At 44.3% G+C, this 24,307-nt stretch overlaps 4 protein-coding genes across 5 annotated transcripts; 2 read left to right on the top strand and 2 right to left on the bottom strand.

The window, feature by feature from the left end:
- On the top strand, positions 1 to 2,038 carry LOC136478256 (protein TIC 55, chloroplastic-like). The gene is made up of 3 exons (XM_066476622.1): positions 1 to 445; positions 618 to 720; positions 844 to 2,038. Exons 1-3 carry the CDS (start codon positions 72 to 74, stop codon positions 1,960 to 1,962), a joined length of 1,596 nt encoding a protein of 531 aa, XP_066332719.1. The 5' UTR covers positions 1 to 71; the 3' UTR covers positions 1,963 to 2,038.
- Positions 2,039 to 2,309: 271 nt separating this feature from the next.
- Positions 2,310 to 5,790, bottom strand: LOC136478257 (uncharacterized). The gene is made up of 6 exons (XM_066476623.1): positions 5,424 to 5,790; positions 5,080 to 5,319; positions 3,739 to 3,850; positions 3,477 to 3,651; positions 2,945 to 3,182; positions 2,310 to 2,853 (listed from the first exon to the last, which is right to left on the bottom strand). The coding sequence occupies exons 1-6, from the start codon at positions 5,605 to 5,607 to the stop codon at positions 2,561 to 2,563; spliced, it is 1,242 nt and encodes a 413-aa protein (XP_066332720.1). The 5' UTR covers positions 5,608 to 5,790; the 3' UTR covers positions 2,310 to 2,560.
- Positions 5,791 to 6,116: 326 nt separating this feature from the next.
- Positions 6,117 to 10,176, bottom strand: LOC136478260 (zinc finger CCCH domain-containing protein 18-like). The gene is made up of 4 exons (XM_066476627.1): positions 10,042 to 10,176; positions 8,789 to 9,106; positions 7,768 to 7,828; positions 6,117 to 7,469 (listed from the first exon to the last, which is right to left on the bottom strand). The coding sequence occupies exons 1-4, from the start codon at positions 10,174 to 10,176 to the stop codon at positions 6,469 to 6,471; spliced, it is 1,515 nt and encodes a 504-aa protein (XP_066332724.1). The 3' UTR covers positions 6,117 to 6,468.
- LOC136478259 (nudix hydrolase 3-like) lies at positions 9,746 to 23,970 on the top strand. Of its 2 annotated transcripts, XM_066476626.1 has the most exons (22): positions 9,746 to 10,277; positions 10,314 to 10,691; positions 10,786 to 10,965; positions 11,363 to 11,440; positions 11,751 to 11,847; positions 12,195 to 12,328; positions 13,129 to 13,210; positions 15,459 to 15,545; positions 15,713 to 15,819; positions 16,661 to 16,832; positions 17,046 to 17,287; positions 17,364 to 17,445; positions 20,402 to 20,467; positions 20,969 to 21,046; positions 21,114 to 21,209; positions 21,736 to 21,842; positions 21,965 to 22,133; positions 22,574 to 22,657; positions 22,889 to 22,983; positions 23,100 to 23,190; positions 23,263 to 23,409; positions 23,553 to 23,970. In XM_066476626.1, exons 2-22 carry the CDS (start codon positions 10,393 to 10,395, stop codon positions 23,610 to 23,612), a joined length of 2,553 nt encoding a protein of 850 aa, XP_066332723.1. In that variant the 5' UTR covers positions 9,746 to 10,277; positions 10,314 to 10,392; the 3' UTR covers positions 23,613 to 23,970. The 2 variants fall into 2 exon arrangements, with proteins under 2 accessions (XP_066332723.1, XP_066332722.1); XM_066476625.1 differs by having other exon boundaries at positions 10,198 to 10,691.
- Positions 23,971 to 24,307: the final 337 nt, after the last annotated feature.

The raw sequence follows: 24,307 nt of genomic DNA on the forward strand, positions 1-24,307 counted from the left end.
CTAAACACAGCCTCAGAGAGGCCGCAGAGATCGAGCGCTCTCCGCCAGCCAAGCGCCAAGTGGGACCAAACATGACGACGCCCCCTACCGCAACAGTGCCCCTGGCATCTCTCCTCCGCGTCTCCGCGGCCGCCGTTGCCGTGGCTCCACGTCGCAAGAGCCCCGCGGCGGCACGGTGGGCGGGAGCTGGGGGCAGCAGGAGGAGGAGGTGCCGGGCGGCGGTGGTGGAGGAGGCCGGGGTGCTGCTGCCCAAGGAGGGGGACGAGGAGGGGGAGGAGGCGGCGGCGGGGCGTTACGACTGGAGGGAGGAGTGGTACCCGCTGCACCTGTCCAACGAGGTGCCCGACGACGCGGCGCTCCCGCTCACCGTCTTCGACCGCCAGCTTGTGCTCTGGCGCGATGGCAACGGCGTGCTCCGCTGCCACGAGGACCGGTGCCCTCACAGGTGAGATCCTCCGGCCGATCCTCTCTTGCATGCATGGAGCGAGCTCATCAGCTCAATTGTTTGCAAACAAATCAATCTGATTCTGCGACCGACGGATGTAACGATGGGGTTGGTTGAAACCAGCAACTGAAGATGAATAATACTCCCAAAATGCTTCTTATGGATCGATCAGGTTAGCGAAGCTGTCGGAAGGGCAGATCGTCGACGGCAAGCTGGAGTGCCTTTACCATGGTTGGCAGTTCGACGGCGAGGGCAAGTGCGTCAACATACCACAGGTCTCCCTCTCACCTTTCCGAATCCATGGATCGATCCTGAAACAAACGAACACTAGCTCATCTACGTACGTACGCACTCCATGGATCATGGATTCATGTATGATGTGATGGACTGTACTGCAGCTGCCCGAGGGCGCCAAGATCCCGCGGAGCGCGTGCGCGCGCAACTACGAGGTGCGCGACTCGCAGGGCGTGGTGTGGGTGTGGATGTCGGACGCCAACCCTCCCGACGAGGGGAAGCTGCCGTGGTTCGAGCCGTATGCGCGGGCGGGGTTCACGGACCAGTCCACGGTGCACGAGCTCCCCTACGACCACTCCATCCTGCTGGAGAACCTCATGGACCCGGCGCACGTGCCCATCTCCCACGACCGCACCAACTGGACGGCCAAGCGCGAGGACGCGCAGCCGCTCTTCTTCGACGTCACCGAGCGCACGCCCCGCGGGTTTGCGGGCTACTGGGGCCGCACCAGCACGCCGCACCTCCGCAACCTGCTCCGCTTCGAGGCGCCCTGCGTGCTCACCAACACGCTCGAGTACACCGACAAGGACGGCACGGAGCAGTGCTTCTCCGCGCACTTCCTCTGCCGCCCCGCCGGGCAGGGGAAGTCCATGCTCCTCGTGCGCTTCGGATCCACCCTCAGGTCGCCGCTCGCCAAGGTGCTCCCGACCTGGTACTTCCACCAGAACGCGTGCAAGGTGTTCGAGCAAGACATGGGGTTCCTGTCGTCGCAGAACGAGGTGCTCCTCCGGGAGAAGGTGCCCACCAGGGAGCTCTACCTCAACCTCCGCTCCTCCGACACCTGGGTCGCCGAGTACAGGAAGTGGATGGACAGGGCGGGCCACGGCATGCCCTACTACTTCGGCCACAGCACCCTGTCGCCGCCGCTCGTGCCTGCCGTCGTCGAGCAGGCGCCCGCGGGGGCCGTCGCGGGGATCTCGGCCTCGTTCCCGGCCAAGGGCGGCGTCGGCACGGTGCACGCGCCCAACCCGACCAACAGGTACTTCCGCCACGTCGTGCACTGCAAGGGCTGCAGGGCAACCGTCAAGAAGTACACCGCGTTGAAAAAAGCGTTCGCCGTCCTCGCGGCGGCGGCCGTGGCGGCTGCCGTCCTGGCGGCGACCAGGCAGTGGAAGGCCGTCTTGCTGGCGGCGTCGGCCGTGCTAGCCGCGGCGTCCTATGCGTGTGACGCGCTGGTTTCTTTGATCACCACCAACTTCATCAGGACACACAGGAGACTGTAATTAAGGTGCCTTATAATGGTTTGTGTATGTTTAGAGTATTTATATAGAAAAAAAATGGCGGGAAGCGTTCTCTTTACCCTTGAGTATGTAGTAACGTTTTGCATGATTACAGCATCTGATTACTCCTGCGTCACAAACTCACAATCACTAGAGATAATCAACATCACCTTCCGTGCATACAGGATTTTTTGCATGATTGCAGCAGCTGATTACTCCTGCGTCACAAACTTAATCACAAGAGATAATCAACATCACCTTCCGTGCACACGGGATTTTCAAGTTTGCAGGGTCACAATCAGCAAGTCGTGAGTTTCTGACCAACCAATTGATATGCAACACGCTTCAAATTCAACCCAGGAGCCAGGATAGGCAACCCAACTCCAATATATACACAATACAAGCAGCACACATTCACTGTTCAGATAGTGGCACAATGCCTAAAGTCACATGTTATTAAGTAGACAAACTTGATAACAGTGGACGAACACCGACTTCTTGCCATCCATGCCCAGAGCACGTGTCAAAAGCAATATACTTGACAGGATAGATTATCTACCACAGTACAAACGACCGATGCTCCAGGCTTGCCGTGGTTGATCTAGAATTCCCTGTCGGGAAAGAGGATGGGTGCAACAAGCGACCATATGAACAGAACCGCCGTCGCCCACTGGGTTGCAATCCTGACCCAGACAGATGGCCACCCAACATCAACAAGCTTTCCACTCTCACCAACGGAAGTTGACCAGCCAGTCAAGAGCATTGCCGAGTACATGCTGGCCAGGGAGAAGATGAGGTGAAAGAAAGAGTAGGAGTACGTCACCGGCCTCGGTACATCCTTCTTATCTTCTTGTTCATCTGCCTTGCTGAAGGGAAGCAATGGCTTATCGGTCCCTGAAGGTTAAAGAAAAAGGAATCATCATAATTAACAATGCAAACACAATATTTGCAAAATTAGCTCATTAGCCAGAGAAGGCAATCTAACCACGAGGTGAGTCCGGTGGCGAGAGCACAGTTGCAGATGAGCCAGCACGGACAGCAGAATAGACCACAGAGAGGACCGTGGTAAGGAGTCCCAATGTAAGGCTACCAGTTGACACAGCTTTCGAGTGATTGTGAAGCCCATTGCATTCATAATCCCTTGGCTCACTGGAGAGTCCACTGTAGCACAGATATGTACAGTACAGACCAATAACCGATGCAGGCAACAGGCTTCCATTGATCTGAAAAGCAGAATGTTCAAAATTCAGCATTATTTAGCATAAAAAAGATAGTTACATTTAATGGAAATGTATAGCAGTAGTTTTTGAAAAGCATGGTCATATGAATATGATGACCAAGATGAAATCTAAAACAATCAAACCAACCCAAGAATCATCTAGAGTTGCAAATATAATACTGTCCAAAGCCCCAATTACATCCAGTATAACTTATCATGCGATAGTTTCTAGTTGAACAAGTAATATAAACATAGGCAAAGTCAGTAAAAAGAAGAAAAACAGGCTACAGGATGGTACCTTTGGGTGAAGGGCGACAATAGCAAACGCAAAAACAAGAATCAATGTGAAGACAATGAAAAACAGGTTAAGTCCGCAGTCATGTCCAGATGGAGTGAACCAGTGAAATAGAAGACCTGAGAACGAGAACGTGGCAATGTAACAGACAACTGAGACAGCCAACAGAGCCATGTACCTGCAGCAACAAAAGAGTATAAATAATAGAAAAATACGCCAATGGACGCCCAAGCAAATATGGGAACAACAACAGCAAGCAACCAACCAGAACTGCTCATCCTTGGCCACCCAGTTCTCATTCCATCCGTGCACAAAATCCAACAGCAGAACAACCTGAACGAGAAGGAACAGGCCAGATCCGAACTTGGATATAGATTCTGCAAAAGTAGAGTTGTAGTAAGAATTCCAAACACAAGTAACACAGATGATTGATACCAAACAAACTGCATGACCAACAATAGCAGAGTAGTAACTCAATGTTCAGGAAACTCAACAAATGCATCCTCCGCCACCCCCCCCCCCCCCCCCCCCCCCCCCACCCCACCCAAAAAAACACACACACACACAAATACCAACTAATACCAAACATTGTTCTGTTCTGAAATCTTAAAGAACATCTTCCATTTCCACCAAAAGAGGTCACGAGCACTAGCAATTGGGTTTGTAAAACTAGTAATGTCTCTAGATAGTGTGTACATGACCCTGAACCAAATCTTTTGTTCTGCACATCACTATATTAGCTAGTCTATAATCTCGTTTTTTACTCAACTATCTCCATCTGAAATGAATTCAGCTCCAAAACTTCTATACCAATGGGTTGTTTGGATTAAAACCTCATCTTTCCTGATAGAGCACCAGCCAGAATTTGCACAAAGACCCACATATACATGCACTAGAATTTGGGTGCATCCAGAAGGTTTATAGATATAAATCCGAAATCAACATTTTGTTTTGCATAAAACTATACTGATCTAGTGGTCTACCATCCATGGTTCTGACTCAGCAATCTATGTCCTTCCGATTCTCCAAAAATATCTTGATCAAAGAGATCGTGTGCCTCAAAAAGATTAGCGCTATTAACCAATCAGTTGTCATCGTGATATGCTCACAACTTATCGACTATGCAATCTAACAAACAATTGCCATTAGACATTGTAACATGAATTAAACAGCCTGACAAATAAAAACAGCTAAACAGCTACTCGGACGGGTGCTCACAATAATTCTGACTCAATTCTAGAATTGCGCCTACAAGTCTAGAGTTGTGTAATTCTGACAAATAAAAACAGCTGACTACCAATTGGGTTTATACAATTTACAAGTCCAGTAAGTCTACAAGTCAAGAATTGCATAAATTCTGACTCAGCAATCTCCTTATTATTATTTTTTCAAACAAACTCAGCAATCTCCTTATGAAACTCACAGAACTCAAAAATGTCTTCATGAAGGGATTGTTTGTCTCAAAAAGATTAACGCCATCATCACTCAATTGTCATCGTGATATGTCAAGTCTCCATCAACTATGCGTTCAGATAAACGGTTTTCATTTGTGATCGCAATATGAATCAAACGGTCTGACAAATAAAAGGGAAGGGCATTAGCTCACCATAGAAGCTGACGACGCCATTGGGCACGAAGAACATGAGGAAGACGATGACGGCCCAGCAGAAGATCTTGACCATCCATCCGCCGTGGTGGATCTTGTCACGGGGGTCCTTCTGGTCCTTTATCCCGGCCATGATGACGGCGAGGATGGTGAAGAAGAGGAAATTGCCGAGGCTGACCCTGAGCACCGCGTCGGTCTCGAACCACTCGCGGTCGGGGGTCTTGTGGAAGTGGTTAATCCCTGCGGAAACAGAGAGCAATCTCCATGAATGTTTCGACGAATTGAATCGACAAATCGAACCGAGCGAACGGAGGGGGATGGGGATTCGGGTCAGGGCCACGCACATGGGATCGACTGGAGGAGGGGCGCGGCGACCTCGCGGAGCGCCCAGGATGCGAAGAGGGAGAGCGCGAAGAGGCCGCAGTAGGCGATGCGGGCGGAGCGGCGGCCGATGCTGCCGACCGCCGTCCGGCACGCCTCGCACGCGCACGCCGCGCAGCACGACGCCAGGCACGACGCTGCCCACATGGTGGCTGGTGCCCCGGCTCCGACGATCAGATCGTGTCGACTCGGGAGGGGGATCGAATTCGAAGGCCGCCGCCGCGGATTTGGGGATTTCTAGTAGGTCAGGTGGGAGAATTTGGGGAACGCGTGTTGGGGAGGGGACGGAGAAGGAGAAGACGGGGATTCGGGGAAAGCCGCAAAGGAGGAGGTGGATTACACAGCGGATTTGTTTTTGCACGAGACGGACGCACGGACGGGACGGGGAGGGGCGGCCGACGTGCCGGTGGAGTTGGTTGAGCCGTTTGGTTGGACCGGATAAGGAGACCGAGTCGGCTTGCAATATTCTACGGCAGCATCGACCAGTGAAAAAAAATACGACCGCCAAAAAAAAAAAAAAAACGCAAAGGCGACTCCACTGGCCACAAGTCAAAATACTGTTAATTGCAGGCACATTTCAAACACATAAATTTCATATGGATTCTTCACGATTATAGACAAGAGATTCAATTTCATGCAGTATTTGATGTAAAAAACACTATCAGCGTTCGAATCAGGAATGCTAGCTGCATCCAGCAGAATAGGCGAAGTATTCATCCGTCTGATATACCGGAATGTAAATGAAATGTCTACTTGTACCAAATGATCGTCCGTTCAGAAATATTACGGGATGACTCTAAGTCTAAGGAGACAAAAGCTCATCTAAATATCACATCCTTCTAATAATTATTAGTGTCACTACTTCTACCACAGATGTCCTAAAAACCTAATAGACATACAAGTGTAGCATGCTCAGAGCTGACGGGAGGACAATTGTAAGTTGCATACATCACGCCAGATTCTTGTCAGAACATAAACAGACAGAAGCGCTGGCACATGAAATTGATATCAGAATTTCAACCATTTCTTCTCTTTCTCCTTTCTAGTGACAGCATTCGTCGCTGAAGCATGAGTAGCTTCAGCATCAGCGAGTGCCTTTCGAGTCTCTTCCAGTTTCCTTGAAGCTGCTTCAAAGACTGCCTTGTCTTTGCGGTTACGGTTCTTCATCTCTTCCAGTTTCTCAACTCGAATCCTCAGCTCCTTTACTTCCTCATCGTATGCGACCAAGGATCTTCTGTCCTCCTTCTTAGCATGTCCATGGGTCTCAACTGATGACCCTTTTCTAACTTTGGTGGTCGAAACTTCAGGGACATCTTGGCTCACTAGATGGCTGTTGATAAAGTTGAAGACAGATCTCTCGGCTTCTTCAGCTTTAGCAGCCCTGGCCTGTTCTGCAAACTTCTTCTCACGCTTCCTTTTCCCACCCCTACTGCGCTTTTTTCCACTGCCAATGCCTCCGTCAGCTTCGCTTGCAGCAAGTGCATGATCAAGTGATTGCTTTGGGGGTAGTACCTTAACTGGAATTGGATCAAGCATGCCTTGGCCAGACACACCAAGCCCCATCCCCTCTCGGTAACCCATTTTTGCCATCATTTTGGAGGCAACACCCCTTGTGTGGTGCTCCCATTTTGCAAAGATCATGGTATCTGTCTGAATGCCACTGAAATTTGTGAATTCTAGAAGGCCAAGACCCTGATGAACACTTCCATCCTCTTGATCAGCATCATCACTGAACTCAGATTCTTCCTCACCTGAGCTTCCTTCATCTTCATCGCTCATGCCAGCATATTCTGAGACAGAAAGAGAATCACTTGGCAGCCTTGCAGAACTCCCATCATCTTGAAAAACAACTTGGCCAAGCTTCAGATTATCATCCCATGACTCAAGCTCTGCTCTCCTCCAAAGGCCAGAGTTATACCCAGAAGATGCCAGTATGCTGGAGCCTACCAAGGACTGCTCCCACCTAGTTGGAGTGAATCGCTTCAAGGCTTTAGTAGGGATTACAACACCTGATGATAAGTTCTGAATTAGTCAGGCATGCCTCCATGCCTGAAGGGTCAAAAGCAATATGTGTATCTACACGATGCACATAGGAAAAAAAATAAGAAGCAAGACAAATATGTGGCTAATGGTAAGTAATTATAAAAAAATGGAACATGAATCAATCAAAATCCTACTTATCTTGTGAAGTTTACACCACAACATGTTATCACTATTGCTTTATGTAACATGCAAAGGAACAAGAGCATAACATAGCACATTTTAGTGGCCTTAGATCTTCCAACAGCCAAATAACCATTAACATACCATGGGACATGCGGCAGTTACTACCAAATCGACATCGCTGCTGTAGGAAGAACTTGCACATCTGCACTAAGGGCAGATTTGTATTAGTTAGTTTGTTCATAATAATGGCCCGTACACTCCAACCATTATATTCATGTTAACAAGCAGAAAATTATGGCAGATTGAAAGGTAGCTGCAGTTGCAGGGTACCCACCTGTGACTCTCTCTTGAGTTCTTTTCCTGCACTTATTCATTAAGTTTTGGCTAGGAATAGGATGGAACCAGGGCAGAGGGTACCTTATGACTAGACTTTACCCACCTGTGACTTTCTCTTAGAGTTCTTCTCATGCTTCTATTCATTAAGTTTAGGCCAGGAATAGGATGGAACCAGGGCAGAGGGTGCCTTATGACTAGACTTTGACAAACTTCAGTTTAGTCTAACTTCTAACTAGTCTGTAGCAGCAATAGTGATTTCACAACAAAATATCATCCATGTGTATCCATCAAAGTAATAATGGCTTGTTTTGATAATGCATTTACACAAGAGAAGACTGAAATGAATCTAACTAATTGCACCATGGTGGAAGTGGGTGTGTCTGTGTTGTAAGGGCTCTTCCCCTTTCTTTTTCTTAATATGATACACAGCTCTACTGCAGAAATTTTTTTTGCATCACAGCAGGAGGAGCCAATTGAACATCGAAATAATTTCTAGAGCATAAGATAGCCTTGGTGCAAATTTGTGACAATGTAAATCTTAGTTGTTCCCGATGCAATAGTCCAGCCCCATTCAAGAAAAGTAAAAACGCAGGTCCGGCACATTTGTTAAGTAAATATACGCAAAATCATGAGCAGAATGTTTTCCACAGGCTGCAGTACCACAAGCATATAGCTACCAGTGTAAACCATATCCCTTTGTAGATGCCAATGCAAACGATACAGCAGGGATTTAAGAGGTCAAGCTTCGTTATTAACAGGAAGATGATGGCTAGCATAACTAAAGACAATCATGATTTAATAATGATGCTCAGATTAGATAACTCACCGACATGTTTTCAGATGTGGGAGTCAGAAATGAGATCCTTGCATCGCTTGAACCTTCAAAGCCTATAATGCACCCATTATACCAGCGGCCATTGCTGTGCCGGAATCTACACTTTGATCCAACTGAAAAATCGTGTGACTCCAGTGGTTCTGGCTCAACATCATCTGGATCTAATGGCTCGATAGCAACTTCAGGTGATTGGGATATTGATGCCTCATCTGAAAAGATCTCATCTACTTGTTTCAGTAGCCTAGAGCGCTTCAGATGGAGAAGACCCTCCTCTGCATCCTTAATCGCAGCAAGAAGCTCCTCATGAACCTTTAAACAACAACAACACAACAAACAACAATAAGAAAAAAGACTATCGTTAAAATTTAACAATAAAGTAGTAAGACCTTCTCTGGCACAGCTCCAGCTCCAAGCTTCACCCCATATCTGGAGTTTGTATGCTAAAATCAAGAACCTTGATACTCTATTTTTTTCAAATCTGGTGGTACTCATAGCACCAGCACCACAGATTTCTAGAGCTAGAAATGCCCAATTTGCCAAAAAAGGGCAAAAAAACTGAATGTGAAAACATGAGAAAAGAAATGCAGAGTTTTATCAAACATTATTATGCAGGGACATCCACAACTCAGGAACGGAAAATGCAAAAGGAAGACATTTTTCATACACAAATTGGTGCCATGCTACTCTCATCAATGAATTGTATCCCAAAGAAATGAGTTAGTGTGTGAGATATCACTCCCTCTTGAAATTTACAGAACTCAGCACTGATATTGTTCATAACATTTGTTATGATGTAAACGAATGTGCAAGGGTTTAAAAAACATACAGTGAATTAATAGCCAAGATTATCCTAATTTCTCCACTTTGCTGTGCAGACCAACCCAGCCTTGGTATGATTTCAACAGACAAATAAAAGCACACAGATTGATGCCTTATTTAAACCAGGATAACAGGAGCAAACCCAGATAAAAAGCACACAGATTGATATATAAATCCAAAACATATGCCCAATTACATTTCCATCACCCATAATATGGACACACAAGGTAAGTAGCTAACCACCCAAGGACCACTACAGGCGTAGTAACAACCTGGTAGGTCAGCCTCACCCTTCTGCTAATGCTATGAAATCACAGGACCCTAGAATCCCGGCACTCTCGGAGTCGATTCAGTTGCAAGGGAGTTAGCAATCAGGGGCCGCGGTAGGAGAGGCGGGTCGATGAGGAGGTGATACCGCGACGCACCTCGAGGAGGTCGGCGTTGGAGGGGTCGGCGGCGAGGGCCTCGTCGACGGCGGCGAGGGAGGACCGCTGCTCCTGCAGCTGCTGCTCCAGCTGCCGCTCAATCGCCGCCGCCTCGTCCTCGCCCTCGCCCGCCATAGGCCACCAACTGGATCAGGGCGGCGAGGGGATGGACGGAGGGTCGAGAGGCTTCTTCCTCACCGCGCCGCGGCACCGTTTCTTCCTCCTCGACCGTGACCGTGAGAGGTGAGACCGTGAGAGGTGAGAGGTGAGAGGTGAGAGGTGAGAGCGTTGGGTGTTCAACCTTGTCCTTGACGAAAGGCCACAGCGCTTCGGATATGCGGTGGTGCTGTGATGATGGGCCGAGGCCGAGCCCACGGGAAACCCGGGATGTTACTTGATGGTCTTCAGCAGTTTTATATATTTTTTATTCGCGACTCGTTTTTGTGTTGTGCCGTCGCCTTGTTCCACGCGAACGTGATTATACACGAATTGTTTTGTACTCCCACCCCCGATTGCCCAACGCTCGCTTTTTCTCGCTACACTCCCACACGATCGGCCGCCAGCGCCGCCGCGTTGATGGCCGCCGCACCGGAGGAGCGCCTCGACGTCCTCAACGCCGCCGGGGAGAAGACCGGCGTCTCCAAGCCCAGGCACGCCCCCGTCCCGAGCCGAACTCGCCCGTCTCGGTTGGATTCCTTCGATCTGATCGTGTGATTCCGCCGCTCGCTTGCTCGGTTTCCTCAGGTCGGAGGTGCACAGGGACGGCGACTACCACCGGGCGGTGCACGTGTGGATCTACAGCGAGAGCACCGGGGAGCTGCTGCTGCAGCGCCGCGCTGACTGCAAGGACTCGTGGCCTGGGCAGTGGGACATCTCGAGCGCTGGTCACATCTCCGCTGGCGACTCCTCGCTCTTCTCGGCACAGTGAGCTCTCTAGCCTCACGATAGTACTGTGCGCCTGAAGAGCTACCGTCTGAACACCACACTGGACTACTGGAGTGCGTAGAGTAGCTCGTGCACACTAAGCAGCTAGCGATGCCTAAAACATTTTAGCAGCAAGTGGAAACTGTACTCAAAGCTACCTTTTATACCTTCGGGAGGCTTAAGTCCTCGAAGTAACTGTTGCAAATTTTGCTCTTGTTGATCCCTCACAGAGAGTTTGACAAAGTGCTTATACTTTATGCTGTTTTCATTTCGTGAATATCATTTATGCTGATTATTCCATAAGGTTTTCTTCTGTTAATCGCGTACTGTACTAGTTAATCTTTTTTGTTTGGATGATGACTTATCATTGGCACTACCATCTAACATGAATCATCAGGAGGGAGCTTGAGGAAGAACTAGGCATCAACCTTCCAGTCGATGCTTTTGAGCTCATATTTGTATTTCTTCAGGAATGGTTAGTATGTATATATTGCAGTCCATTATCTTTTGCAACTGATGACACCGTTGTCAGGACTTGTCATATCACATTCACATAACAACTTTGATCAACCTTTAGCCACATGTTTTGTTGAAACATTGGTGGCCACTTGGCCTAGTACAGTTTATATAAGCATTATTATTCTATAAGATACTTGTTAAGACTTAAGAGCTATTTGCCTATTTCATCGCTTTTTTCATTTGAATCTCCAACCATTACAATCTACATCTTGGATATGATAATTGATAAATATGGTATCCTCTGAACCTTTGACTCTTTGTTGCAGCATTATCAACAATGGGACATACACAAACAATGAGTACAATGATGTTTACCTTGTGACTACTTTAACTCCAATTCCACTTGAGGCCTTCACTCTCCAAGTAAGAATGCTGTAATACTTTACACAGTGGCCGTTGGACTTATAACTGTATGCTCATCTTAGTCAAGATCACTGGCTGTGCATGAGAAGATAGTAATTACTTATGTTCCACCACCATTTACTCGTAAGGAAAAATATTCCAGCAAGGAAATGACAATACATGGACAAAAAGAAGCTTTACATATTGTCCAGTATTCTACCATTTATTATGCTCTGCTTCTGTTTGAATGTTTTTTTGACAAAAAGGAGCTTTACATATTGTCCAGTATTCTACCATTTGTTATGCTCTGCTTCTGTTTGAATGATTTTTTGACACTGATGTAAGTATTATAAACTTTTAACTTGTAGGAAAGTGAAGTGTCTGCAGTTAGGTATATGCGTTGTTATGAGTACAAGAGCTGCCTTGAAAAAGAAAGTAGAGAATATGTTCCTTATGATGTGAACGGGCAATATGGTAAACTATTTAGCATTATTGAAGAAAGGTAAGCAGCATGTTCCTTGTCTACACTTTTGTCACTATGTGGGTCAAAACAGTCGGATATTTGAAATGGAACTTTATGCGAGTGGCACAAAACTATTATCAACTATATTGTGATTGATGAATCATCAATCCCTTGCTGAGGACAATCGAATCAAGTTCAAGATCCCTCCTTGTGTAGGTTTTAACATCCAGAAGCCTTAGTGATGGATTGATACTCTTGGGATTTCTGGGATACCCCTTAAAATTTTGTGGCCTATATTTTTTTTTTCATCAAGTGGAGCATTCAATTGAAAAACAGAAGAAGTGATTTCTTGTTTCTTGTACTCATAGGACAACTTCAAGAGCACTTTTGCAGATTTGTTGCCTGTAATGTGGGCATGTGGCAAACACTTCTTGTTTGATTCGATGACTGCCAGGCAAGAAGCTGGCCAGGCATCGATCTCCACCCCACGCGTCCAAAATCGGACGCCTGGGGGAGCTCCCTCCACCAGGCAACTTTGCCAGGGCAGTGACCAAACTAGCCCTTCAAATTTTCAAATTTTCTTAGTTTAGCCCTGCTACAAAGAAGTATGATGGGGCTGATCTGTTAGGTCACTCTCACACATGCATTGTAGTATCTTTTAAGTAGCAGATACTCCCTGCTAACTGTCAGTACATTTCTAGATTGGAAGGAATTGTCATTCCTCTTTTACCAGTTGCCAATTTAAGCTAATTCAATGGATCCTAATCCTGTGGTCATAACTTTAAAAATACAGTTTTACCAAAATTATCCTGCTTCAACCTTTCATTCCATCTTTGTAGGTACAAAGACAATAGAGAGTCCCGCAGTTTAACTTTACAAAAGCAAATGAACCGTTATGCTCCCATCCATTTGGAACCAGATGTAAGTTTTTATTCAATCATCCTGTAGATTGGCATGCGGTTAGCAAGTATTTAACTATCTATGTTTCTGAATGATTTTTTGTCCATAAAACCAAAGAAGGTGTGCATATGGCAGAAGGAAATCGTTTAAAAGCGCTTCAGATAATGACATAACGAATTAACAATTGCAGATACATTGCCTGAGGTTAGTGAGCAGTAAATTCATTATAGTGTAGGGACCTCCTGTGGTCTGTAGAGAATTAGGGAACAAACATGTGGGCGGGTGGGGAGGAAGAGATCGTGTGCATGGGAAGAGGAAGACGCGCGCTTGGGGGAGAGAGGTCGCGACTGGGGTCGCACGTGGGGCCAGCGACGCATGGGATCGCACGGAGAGGGGTCTCGATCGGAGTCGGCGGCGCGGGAGAGAAGCTAGGGCAGAGGAAGGAAACGGAAGGGGACCCAGACTCTTGATACCATGCAGAGAATTAGGGAACACCGCACACTCAATATGGTGGGGGTGGGGGCTGACTTTCATATATATAGCTGCTAAATCTGCATATGAGGGATTTTTTATTGGGGCTGTACAGTTTGGGCCTTGGGAAAGAATCTGGAAGAGCTGGGCACCAGGCAAATGCAAGTTCTTCATGTGGTTAGTGGCACACAATAGGTGCTGGACTGCAGATCGTCTTGCTAAAAGAGGTCTGCCCCATCCTGAACGCTGCCCGTTATGTGATCAAGCTGAGGAAACGATTGAACACCTATTGATCTCATGTGTCTTCTCCCAGCAAGTATGGTACACCATTCTACATAAGGTCGGCCTGCAGGACCTCTCCCCCCAGCCTGATGACAACTCCTTTGATGCATGGTGGGCAAGAACTAATTCTGGAGTTGATGACCAGACTAAAAAAGGTCTCAATTCCATCATCATTCTGGGAGCTTGGTCCATTTGGAATCATCGCAATCGTTGTGTGTTTGATGGGATTCAACTGAGCCTAAATAGTGTTCTGGTTTCAGTAAAAGATGAGTTTCTCCTGTGGAGTTTGGCCGGAGCTCGGGGAATATCCAATCTCCTTGCTCTAGAGCCAGCCAATGTGTGAGTTCCTCTCTAGTGGTCTTGGGTCAAGTTTGAATTTGAGAGAGAGGTACAATTTTAGATGTAAAAGGGTGTGTGTAGGTGTGTGGCTGTATGGGGTTTCTAAACCCACTCCTTTTTTCTTCTTAATATAATGATACGCAGCTCTCCTGCGTGTTCAACAACAACAACAACAAAGCCTTTAAGTCCCAAACAAGTTGGGATAGGCTAGAGTTGAAACCCAGCAGAAGCAATCAAGGTTCAGGCACGTGAATAGCTGTCTTCCAAGCACTCCTATCTAAGGCTAAGTCTTTGGGTATATTCCATCCTTTCAAGTCTCCTTTTATTGCCTCTACCCCAAGTCAACTTCGGTCTTCCTCTGCCTCTCTTCACGTTACTCTCCTGGCTTAGGATTCCACTACGCACCAGTGCCTCTGGAGGTCTCCGTTGGACATGTCCAAACCATCTCAACCGGTGTTGGACAAGCTTTTCTTCAATTGGTGCTACCCCTAATCTATCACGTATATCATCGTTCCGAACTCGATCCCTTCTTTTATGACCGCAAATCCAACGCAACATACGCATTTCCGCGACACTTATCTGTTGAACATGTCGTCTTTTCGTAGGCCAACATTCTGCACCATACAACATAGCAGGTCTAATCGTCGTCCTATAAAACTTGCCTTTTAGCTTCTGTGGTACCCTTTTGTCACATAGGCCACCAGATGCTTGCCGCCACTTCATCCACCCTACTTTGATTCTATGGCTAACATCTTCATCAATATCCTCGTCTTTCTGTAGCATTGATCCTAAATATCGAAAGGTATCCTTCCTAGGCACTACTTGACCTTCCAAACTAATATCTTCCTCAACAGATAAGCTCTCCTGCGTGTTCGAGAAAGAAAAAACTTTCATATATATAGTCAAAGTACAACTTGGAGTACAAGTCATATGATATACATGTGTTAGACTATACATATCTCTAATACCTCCCCTGCCCTTTACTAGTGTACAGAAAAATTTCCTGCTTTACACAAAGATGACAGCTAGATTATTATGCAAGAAGTTCACAATATTCAGTTTGAGACTTCAATAGCAGGAAGGGCATGGGGATTTTGATATCTCACTTTCTGCCTTAATATATCACACCTTGCTTTTTTTGTAGTATGCTTCACTTCTTTATATGTTGTTTTTGCAGTTGACTAGTCTCTCTGAAGGAGACAGGGAAGCCTTGGGATACATTCTTAAAGCAGCAATAGTTATTGATGACATATTCTATGAACAGGTTACTTCTTTCATGCAACGTTAAGATTTTGTTTCTTCTATTGCTTTTTTGGTTGGATACGCCCCATGTCAATTAGTCGTAAGAGATATATTCATTGAATAGCCATTTTTTTTTGTATTGTATATAGTTTGGTTCTGCAACCTCTTACTACTTTGGTTCTCAATTAGGTATGGAATAGTAACAAAATGCTTAGAGACTGGCTGAAAGGACATTCTGAATCCTCGTCATTCGATAAATTGAAGTGGGCATATTATTCTATTAATAAGAGTCCCTGGTAATACCTTTCTCTTGATTAATGAGATTTTCTTGATTGATTGGAATATCTTAACACAGTATTCAATGAGAATTTCTTCATGTATGGCAATTACCTTTTCTTAAACTATTTCCATTTATCCTTGGAATTGGATGCCATCTGCTTAAGACTCGTGACTTTCTTTCATTGCATTATGGTCTAGTGCTTTCATATATTGATATATATGGTTTAGAGTGTAATTTAAATGAGATACATTTCGTTTTCTAATTGGCACGTCCACTTTTTCATCTGATCTGACAAAACGAGGCATGTTGTCTGGAGGAATGCATGCTTTCTGCATTTTCTTTTCATCTGTAGTCCTCTGTGCATAAAAAATATTTTCACTCCATGCTGTTATCATCTTAGCCATTATAAACCAGTGGTGTTACTTTTATAAAATGCATTCACTCCATTTCTTTTTACAGGGCATATTAGAATTTGAAAGGGTCGAAGTTCATAGACTTTGTCCAACAATTTATCAAATTATATGCATGCTTAAATTTGTAATCGTATTTCACAGATCTTTGAATGTGACATTTTTTTAAAAAAAATATTACATAAATTGTAGTGCTTTAGGCCGCTTGAGTGCATAGACTATTGTATTTGTATAAGATCAACATGATCCATTGCAACTTTGAAACTATTGGATTGTTCAATATGCACAACAGTGTCATTAAAAGGTCATCTGAGATCAGATTTAATGCAATTTTTTCCTAGTTATCTTGTTTATTTGATACCAATTGTTTTGTCATTAGATTTACATGTGACTTTTATATATTGTTTAGCATCTTATAGATGAACGGTTTGATATTTTCTATAACAGGTCCTGCCTTGACGAAAATAAGGCTTTTCTATCGACTGCAGATTCTGCTGTGAAATTACTCACAAATGCCACCAAGCCAGTTTCAGGATGGAAGGGGATTGAGTATCGAGCAGCATTTCCTCTAAATAAGCTTCCTGGTGCTAACTTCTATCCTCCTGATATGGACAAAGCGGTACATTAGGCTGTGCCCCCCCCCCCCCCCCCCCCCCCCCCCCCCCCCCCCCCCAGCCCCCCCTCTTTCACACAAGAGAACTTCCTGCTCATACCACACATCACAGATTTCTGTGTGCTGTCTGCTTATAAGAGCTATATAATTTTTGTGTATACTTCATTCGGTGCCAGCTGAAGTGAATTCATTTTTTGCATACTTTTTCTATGGATGTAGGAGTTTGAACTTTGGAAGAGTAAACTGACTGATAAAGAACAAAAAGATGCCACTGGGTTTTTCAGCGTCATAAAACGACATGACTCTCTGTCCTCTTCGTCGTTAACACAATCAGATGGATCAGACCAGACCATGACTAAAGATGATCTTTTTATTGTTCCATACTCCAAGGAGTATAGATCATCCCTTGAGAAATCAGCAGAGCTTCTTGAGAAGGCATCAGCGTGCTCTGATTCTCCATGGTAAGCTATTCTGGTGTTTTGTTTCTCAATTTATAGTTCGTTTTTGCGAAGATTCATTTGTTTTATCTTGCTGCAGCCTCAAGAATTTGCTGAGAACCAAGGCAAATGCTTTCCTTTCAAATGATTACTATGAATCCGATATAGCTTGGATGGAGTTGGTTAGTATTGTATTTTTTTAGTCCATTTCTCTGTTCATATAACTTCTCAGCTCTGTTCATATGATATAAGAACACACCGCTGACCTTGTTTCTTCTGCTCTATGGCAAATTTGTTAGTTGTTACTCTGTCTCCTACCTTCTATAACTTCAATCATGATCTTGAATGGTGAGCTGTAGTGATTATTAATCGAAAACGCAGGATGCGCTCCATTATATTAAGAAGAAAAAAAAAGGGGGAGAGACCCCAGTTACAACACACACCACACCACTCCAAAATAAAAGTACAAACGCGCCTGTGGAAACAAAGAGGCGACCAAGACTAGACGTCCTCCAGACTACTGGGCTACAGGGGGAGGGGGAGGCTGGAAAGCCAAGAAAGATAGCCCCCGAGCCCCCGCCACAGCCCAAAGCCGACTCTCTTCTAGAGCAAAACCCAAAACACCACCCAAGCTGGGAGTAGCTCCGTCAAAAACACACCTATTTTGGTGGTTCCACAAGGTCCAAGCTCCTAAGATCACAAGAGGGTTGAACCCCTTCCTTGTTAACCCAACAGTAGCATTGCTTGAATTTTCCCACCACACATCAAAAGACAAATCTGAAGGCTGTGGACAGAATTGTTGGATCCCAAAGTGCTGGAGCAAATAGAACCAAAATTGCCGAGCAAAGACACAAGAAACCAGCAGATGGTTAACGGTTTCCTCCTCTTGATCACAGAGGGGGCACTGTGCCGGATGTGGCAGCCCCCGCCTTGCAAGCCGATCAGCCGTCCAACACCTGTCATGTGCGACCAGCCACATGAAGAAACGACACTTGGGTGGAGCCCAAGATTTCCAGATTCTCTCATATGGACCAAAAAGAGTGGATCCTATGAAAAAACCCTCATATGCTGACTTGGCCGAATACTGACCACTAGAGGAAAGACGCCAAATGTGAGCGTCTTCAACCTCCGGCTGTAGCTGAAAATCATAAAGGAGATCCCAGAGATTGAGGAACTCCACCGTTACTTCCACTGTCATGATACCTCGGATATCCAGAACCCAAGCACGATCAGTAAGAGCTTCTTCAACTGTGCGTTTATTTACTATCCTTTTTGGTATTCCAGCAAGAAGATGAGGGGCTAGGTCTGCAATTGATTGTCCATTCAGCCATTTATCAGCCCAGAAAAGAGTGTTTGCCCCATTGCCAACTTCAGAGACAACCGCTAATCTGAAGAAGGCTTGGACCTGTCCAGGCACCTGGATAGGAAAGTTCGCCCAGGGCCTATGGGGTTCCGTTTTCTGAAGCCAAACCCAGCGCATCCGCAGCGCCCATCCAAGATATTTCAGGTCCGAGATCCCCAAACCACCAAGCTCCGGTGGACGGCTCGCCTTGCCCCATGCCACAAGACAATGACCCCCTTTTGCTTCCTTTCTTCCCCTCAATAGGAAACCCCGTCTAAGTTTGTCCACAGCTTTGATGGCCCAGGGAGGGAAGTCTATGGCCATAACAAGGTACACTAGCATAGCAGTGAGCACAAACTGTACCTGCACTTTTCTTCCAGCCCTAGTCATGAGGTCCGCCTTCCAACCTGGCAGCTGATCTGCAATCTTATCAATAATAGGCTGGATCTGCCCCTTAGTGAGCTTCTTAAGGGAGAGGGGTAAACCTAAATATTTGCAAGGGAATTCGGACACCGCACAAGGCAACAGGTTCTGGATGGTGTGATTATTGCCTAAGCATGACTAAATGATTCATGAGCCCTGGAAGATCTCTTACACCCTTCAGAGAAAAAACATTTTATTTTGGACAAGACTTGGTCAAACCTTAAAAACTACAAACATCTATAGCTATTACATTTAGTTTAGAAACATGTATGTCATGTCTTAAATTTGAGTGATTCTAAGAATATATTCAGAAATTAGTGATCACAGTCAGAGATCATGCAGAATCAAATATGTCAAGTATCTTTTACCTGAGGAGTACTATATATGAAAGCAAGTGGGGCTAGACTTTTTTTTAGTATAAATGGCAGGTGCTCTGCCTTTGCATTATAGTAGGGGAGTGTGGCTAGACTGGTTAAGTGCATTTTAGGTACAATTTAAGGAGTCACTGAACAGAAAAATGTAGCAGAAAAACCAAGTACAAGCACTACACCAAACCACAGTACCACACTACACTACATCCATACAAAAGATAGCCTTTACACTGAAAGAAATGCATTGCTTTAATATACTGAAAAGTCATTGCGAAATTTCTCTTATTATTTTAAGTGTTTTGCCATGATTTTGTTGTTAGGTCGCTGGTTGAGGGTGTGTTTTTTTTTGCATCTTTTCTGTTGTTTTTTGAACATTGCCTTAACAGACTTGTTTGAGTCTTTTTAGATTCTTCTTTTCTTCTTAATATAATGATGAGCAGCTCTCTTGCGTGTTTGAGAAAAAATTTCTCTTATTTCCATATAAGCTTCATCTCAGATTATAGAAAGATTACTGAAGCTAACAAATAAGTGACAGTTTTGTTTGCACACAGTAGACCTGTTCATGGGCCACCTGACCCGACCCGCCAGTGTGCCAGGCCAGGCTTGGGCCATGATTTCCGACCCGTATCCCAACCCAACCCACAAAAACCCTACCCAAAGTGCAAAAAACCAAGAAATTGCCCGACCCGACCTGCCAGTGTGTTGGGTAGGGCTCGGGTCAGATTTTGAGCCAACCATTTTTCCTGGTCCGAGTCCAAGCCTGACCTGACGTTTGAACAGGCCTAGCACACAGTCAAACTATATAGATCTTGATCACTAGTATCTCCTTGCATTTAAAGATTGAACATTTGTAAATGCTATAAGTAGATTTATCTCGAAAAGCACTTCATAATGTTATAGTTTCTCTATATTATATAAACATACTACGATAGAGTGAAAAATTGCCCATGTCAATATCCACATTACTTACCTTTATGTTTGGCATTCTTGTCTTGTATGCAGGACTCCAACTTAGATCTCACAATTGGCCCATATGAAACATACGAAGATGGCCTTTTTAGTTATAAGGTATTTTTTACAGTATCTTTGCCCCCACATGTTTGTGGCATCTCAATTTTTTTTATCAAGTCTGACTCTTAAGTCACTTGCCACACACAGTTTTGAATTTTATCCTCTTTGGAGGACCCTTTAAGTTCATTTCACTGATGCACTGAACTCAGCTTTCAGCCATTGCTTATTTGCAACCTTGTTCCCTGCTAGGTTTATCATTTTAACAACTTAAGATTGGTCTCTCTCTTGATATACCACAAGTGTGAAAAATATTGTTGGGTCATGAGATATTAATTTATGTTTATCTTCTGTGGGTTAACTCTAAAATTTGATATCTGCTCAATACCAGCTATTCCCTGCCAGGCAAATATCAGCTTTAGAACTTTATCTATAATTCTGTATATAATGGTCAGATTCTACATTTTTAAGGATCTGAAATTAGGTTTGTTCTGCATACTACACATGGAGTTTAATACAATTTTTAATTGGTTTCACTGGTATTTTATACGATTCCACCAGGCAACTTTTGAAGCATTTGTTGGAATACGTGATGACACAGCAACTTCTCAAGTTAAACTCTTTGGTGATCAACTCCAGGTAATCTCATTAATTTCTTTAAGAAAATATTAAGCTCTGCTTTACATCAAATTTGATCTGAGTTCAGGATTTGGAGAAAAACCTTCCAATGGACAATATTTTCAAATCAGACAGTATATCTGCTGCTCCAATTCGTGTGATCAATCTTCTCTACAATTCTGGGGTATGGTACAATTCTGACACTGACAGCTAAAAATTGGTTTTTGTAGACAAAGTAAATCGACCTTTTCGTTTCCTCCTGTTTGGATTATGATAAGTTGACAATACATTTCTTCTATGCATTGTGAGATTCAAGAAAAGTGATGAAACACCAGAATTTCATGAAAGGGATTCATATTGTTTTCTTGGCCATTTTATTTTTTGCTTTCGTGAATGGACTTTCATTTTCATAGCTTGCACGTTCCATCCCCTTTATTGTTGATTAACTGTTACTGTCATGTTGAAATTACTTGAATCATGCCCAGAATTTATCATCGACTGCTTGAAATGTACAGGAAGCCTGTAATTTTTCTGTTTACTATTTACCCTCTGTTTCCTTATCAATAAAATTTGCGCTTCTGGTGATAGTTGGTAGGTTGAGGAGATTCAAGAACTTGTACGTGTGGTGCAGATAATTTTTTTTTTCTGTGTAAATGTTGTCATGTCCTTGTCAATAGCTTCATGATGCTCTAACAGGACTGCTGGTGCAGGATGTGAAAGGTCCACAAACCATTGCTTTCAATTTGCCCAATGATGAACGGATTGTGAATGAACGAGGAACTTCCATGGTTATGCTTAAAAACATTTCAGAAGCCAAGTATGCCCTTCTTTGTTCTTATTTATTAAGTTTAATTGCCAATTAGGTAGCTTGTATTCGTAACAGCAAGAAAAATAAGGGGTTTATGCTAATTTTGTCAATTCTGGCTCTGTTATTTTCAGGTTCAAGCATATCTTAAAGCCTATAGCTGATGCCTGCATCAGAGAGGAACAGAAGGAATATGTTGATTTCGAGCCATATTATACACATATAGTCTGTCATGAATGCTGCCATGGAATTGGACCTCATTCTATCACCCTTCCAAGTGGTAAAAAATCAACAGTTAGAATGGTACATACTCAAACAGTGACTCAAAAAATTATCGATTTTAATTCAGTGCCAGCAGTAGTTTCCCATTTCCCTTCAAAACCGTTCCATTTTGCCATCTATGTTTAATTGTATGCACATGATTTCAATATTTTGTCTCGTAACATATATTTAAAAATGAGTAAGTTGTAGAGATGGAAATTTTGGTAAAAACAAAATATGTACAAATGACCAAAAAAGTTGCAGGGTGTATTCTTTGGAGTGACACATTGATTCTTAGATGGTTTCAACCAGAAAAGTCACTGTAATGCAATTCAATATCTTTAAAGTTTCTACATATGTGAAGCTTTTACTTCTGTCTCAAACTCAATTACATTTTTATTGTTTACATTTTTTCTTGGTATCTATTATACTGGTGCCACTGAGTTGAGCTGCTTCATCCTGTTCTTGTCATGAATGCATAGGAACTTCAAGAATTCCATTCAGCGTTGGAGGAGGCAAAAGCTGATATAGTTGGTCTTTGGGCACTGAATTTCCTTATTAAGAAGGTAGTAATTTCATCAATTCTTGGGTTATATGGCAAGCTGATATAGTTGGTCTCTGTGCACTGAATTTCTTTATCAAGAAGGTAGTAATTTTATCAATTCTTGGGTTATATGACTCTCGTGTTACCCTGCTCATGCAATCAAGTTATTTTTCTATAATAAACATAGGAACCTATGACCTGTCAGTTGTTTGCCTGTATTTGCTAATGCAATCATTTGCTTCTGTTCTGTTAGGGATTGCTTCCTAAGAGCCTGTCACAATCTATGTATGTCTCTTTCCTGGCTGGCTGCTTCCGGTCAATCCGCTTTGGACTGGAAGAAGCTCATGGGTAAGGCTGTATCTTCCCTACTAGCAAATGTAACTTGAATACGATAAAAACAAAACTATCATTTTCACTGGTCTGGACACCTGATGACAAATGACTGAATTTATTTCTGAATTTAGAAAAGGACAAGCTCTGCAGTTTAACTGGTTGTATGAAAAAGGGGCTCTTGTCTTGCACTCTGACGGAAAATTCTCAGTTGACTTTACAAAGGTAATTTTCTATACATTCAACTATCTTTTTATTTTCTCTTACCACTGCTCACTAGAGTTTGTATTGTGGAAGGTTGAGGAAGCTGTAGAAAGCCTGAGCAGGGAGATACTGACAATACAGGCAAAGGGTGATAAGCCTTCTGCCCAGTCTCTTCTCCAGTCCCGTGCCACCTTGACACAACCATTGAGAGTGGCATTGGAGAAGATAGAACACATGCAGGTAGGTGCCCCTGAAACTTCTCTTATGTTTATTTGTGCCCTGAATCCCATGGTGCACCGAGTTTCAGCTGTGCAGATATTTTGCTATATTCATTTTCATTCAGGTTAGCAGCGTTTACACCCTTATTTATGTTCCGTTTCCAGGTACCTGTTGACATTGCCCCGATATTCGGCACGGCAAACAAGCTACTTGCAAACATTTAACTAGTTGGATTCAGCAATTCAGCAAATGTTGTGCTTCAGTACCCCCCCCACAATGCCTGGACAAAACCAGGAATTGCTCAAGAATAAGGCAGCGCTACGGATTGCTCAAGAATAAGGCAATGTCATGCAAAGCTGATAAAAACATGGCGATAAGTGAGTGACTTTTCATCGGAAGGAAAATTATTTAGCACTCTTAAAGTGGTGTTTGATTAGTGAGAATGGGCATGCCCCTCCATTGCTTGCTCGGGAAGTTAATCCAGCTTTGCCTGAGCAATTGTGAAGTATATTTATTTATGCTTTGAATCACTGGAACTCATGACGTGACCGTGTTTTTTAATCTCAAGTGCTCTTCTGTTAAGACTTTGAACAACAATTACTGCATTGATGTATATTGTTTGTGACACAAACTAAGATGTAGGGCGCGTTTGGACGCCGACTCAGTACGCTGCGCCTGTCCGCGCTGAAAGTGCGGCGTTGATCCGTTGAAATTGGCCGCCGCACTTTTGGCAAGGTTGGGCAGCAAATTGAACTGGAGGAGCACGGCGCCGCTGCGGCATGCCGCAACTGAACTGCGGCAGTGAAGCAAACGGCTGCCCAAAGTGCGGCACGGTGTGGCACAGTGCGGGCACCATCCAAACACGCCCGTAATATCTTAATAAATGAAGACTTATAATTTTGAAAGGAGATATTATATA

Source organism: Miscanthus floridulus, chromosome 8 (assembly GCF_019320115.1).
Source record: "Miscanthus floridulus cultivar M001 chromosome 8, ASM1932011v1, whole genome shotgun sequence".
Classification (NCBI taxonomy): Eukaryota; Viridiplantae; Streptophyta; class Magnoliopsida; order Poales; family Poaceae; genus Miscanthus; species Miscanthus floridulus.

Coding starts and splice junctions, on each gene's coding strand:
- LOC136478257 (XM_066476623.1), bottom strand. CDS start 5,607: ATGTGGGCAGCGTCGTGCCTGGCGTCGTGCTGCGCGGCGTGCGCGTGC. Junction 3,183..3,476: donor TTGTCGCCCTTCACCCAAAG/GTACCATCCTGT, acceptor TCTGCTTTTCAG/ATCAATGGAAGCCTGTTGCC. Junction 2,854..2,944: donor GCCACCGGACTCACCTCGTG/GTTAGATTGCCT, acceptor TTTAACCTTCAG/GGACCGATAAGCCATTGCTT.
- LOC136478260 (XM_066476627.1), bottom strand. CDS start 10,176: ATGGCGGGCGAGGGCGAGGACGAGGCGGCGGCGATTGAGCGGCAGCTG. Junction 7,829..8,788: donor CCACATCTGAAAACATGTCG/GTGAGTTATCTA, acceptor CCCTTAGTGCAG/ATGTGCAAGTTCTTCCTACA. Junction 7,470..7,767: donor TAACTGCCGCATGTCCCATG/GTATGTTAATGG, acceptor ACTTATCATCAG/GTGTTGTAATCCCTACTAAA.
- LOC136478256 (XM_066476622.1), top strand. CDS start 72: ATGACGACGCCCCCTACCGCAACAGTGCCCCTGGCATCTCTCCTCCGC. Junction 446..617: donor GAGGACCGGTGCCCTCACAG/GTGAGATCCTCC, acceptor TGGATCGATCAG/GTTAGCGAAGCTGTCGGAAG. Junction 721..843: donor AGTGCGTCAACATACCACAG/GTCTCCCTCTCA, acceptor ACTGTACTGCAG/CTGCCCGAGGGCGCCAAGAT.
- LOC136478259 (XM_066476626.1), top strand. CDS start 10,393: ATGATGGGCCGAGGCCGAGCCCACGGGAAACCCGGGATGTTACTTGAT. Junction 11,848..12,194: donor TTGAGGCCTTCACTCTCCAA/GTAAGAATGCTG, acceptor TTTAACTTGTAG/GAAAGTGAAGTGTCTGCAGT. Junction 23,410..23,552: donor AGAAGATAGAACACATGCAG/GTAGGTGCCCCT, acceptor TTCCGTTTCCAG/GTACCTGTTGACATTGCCCC.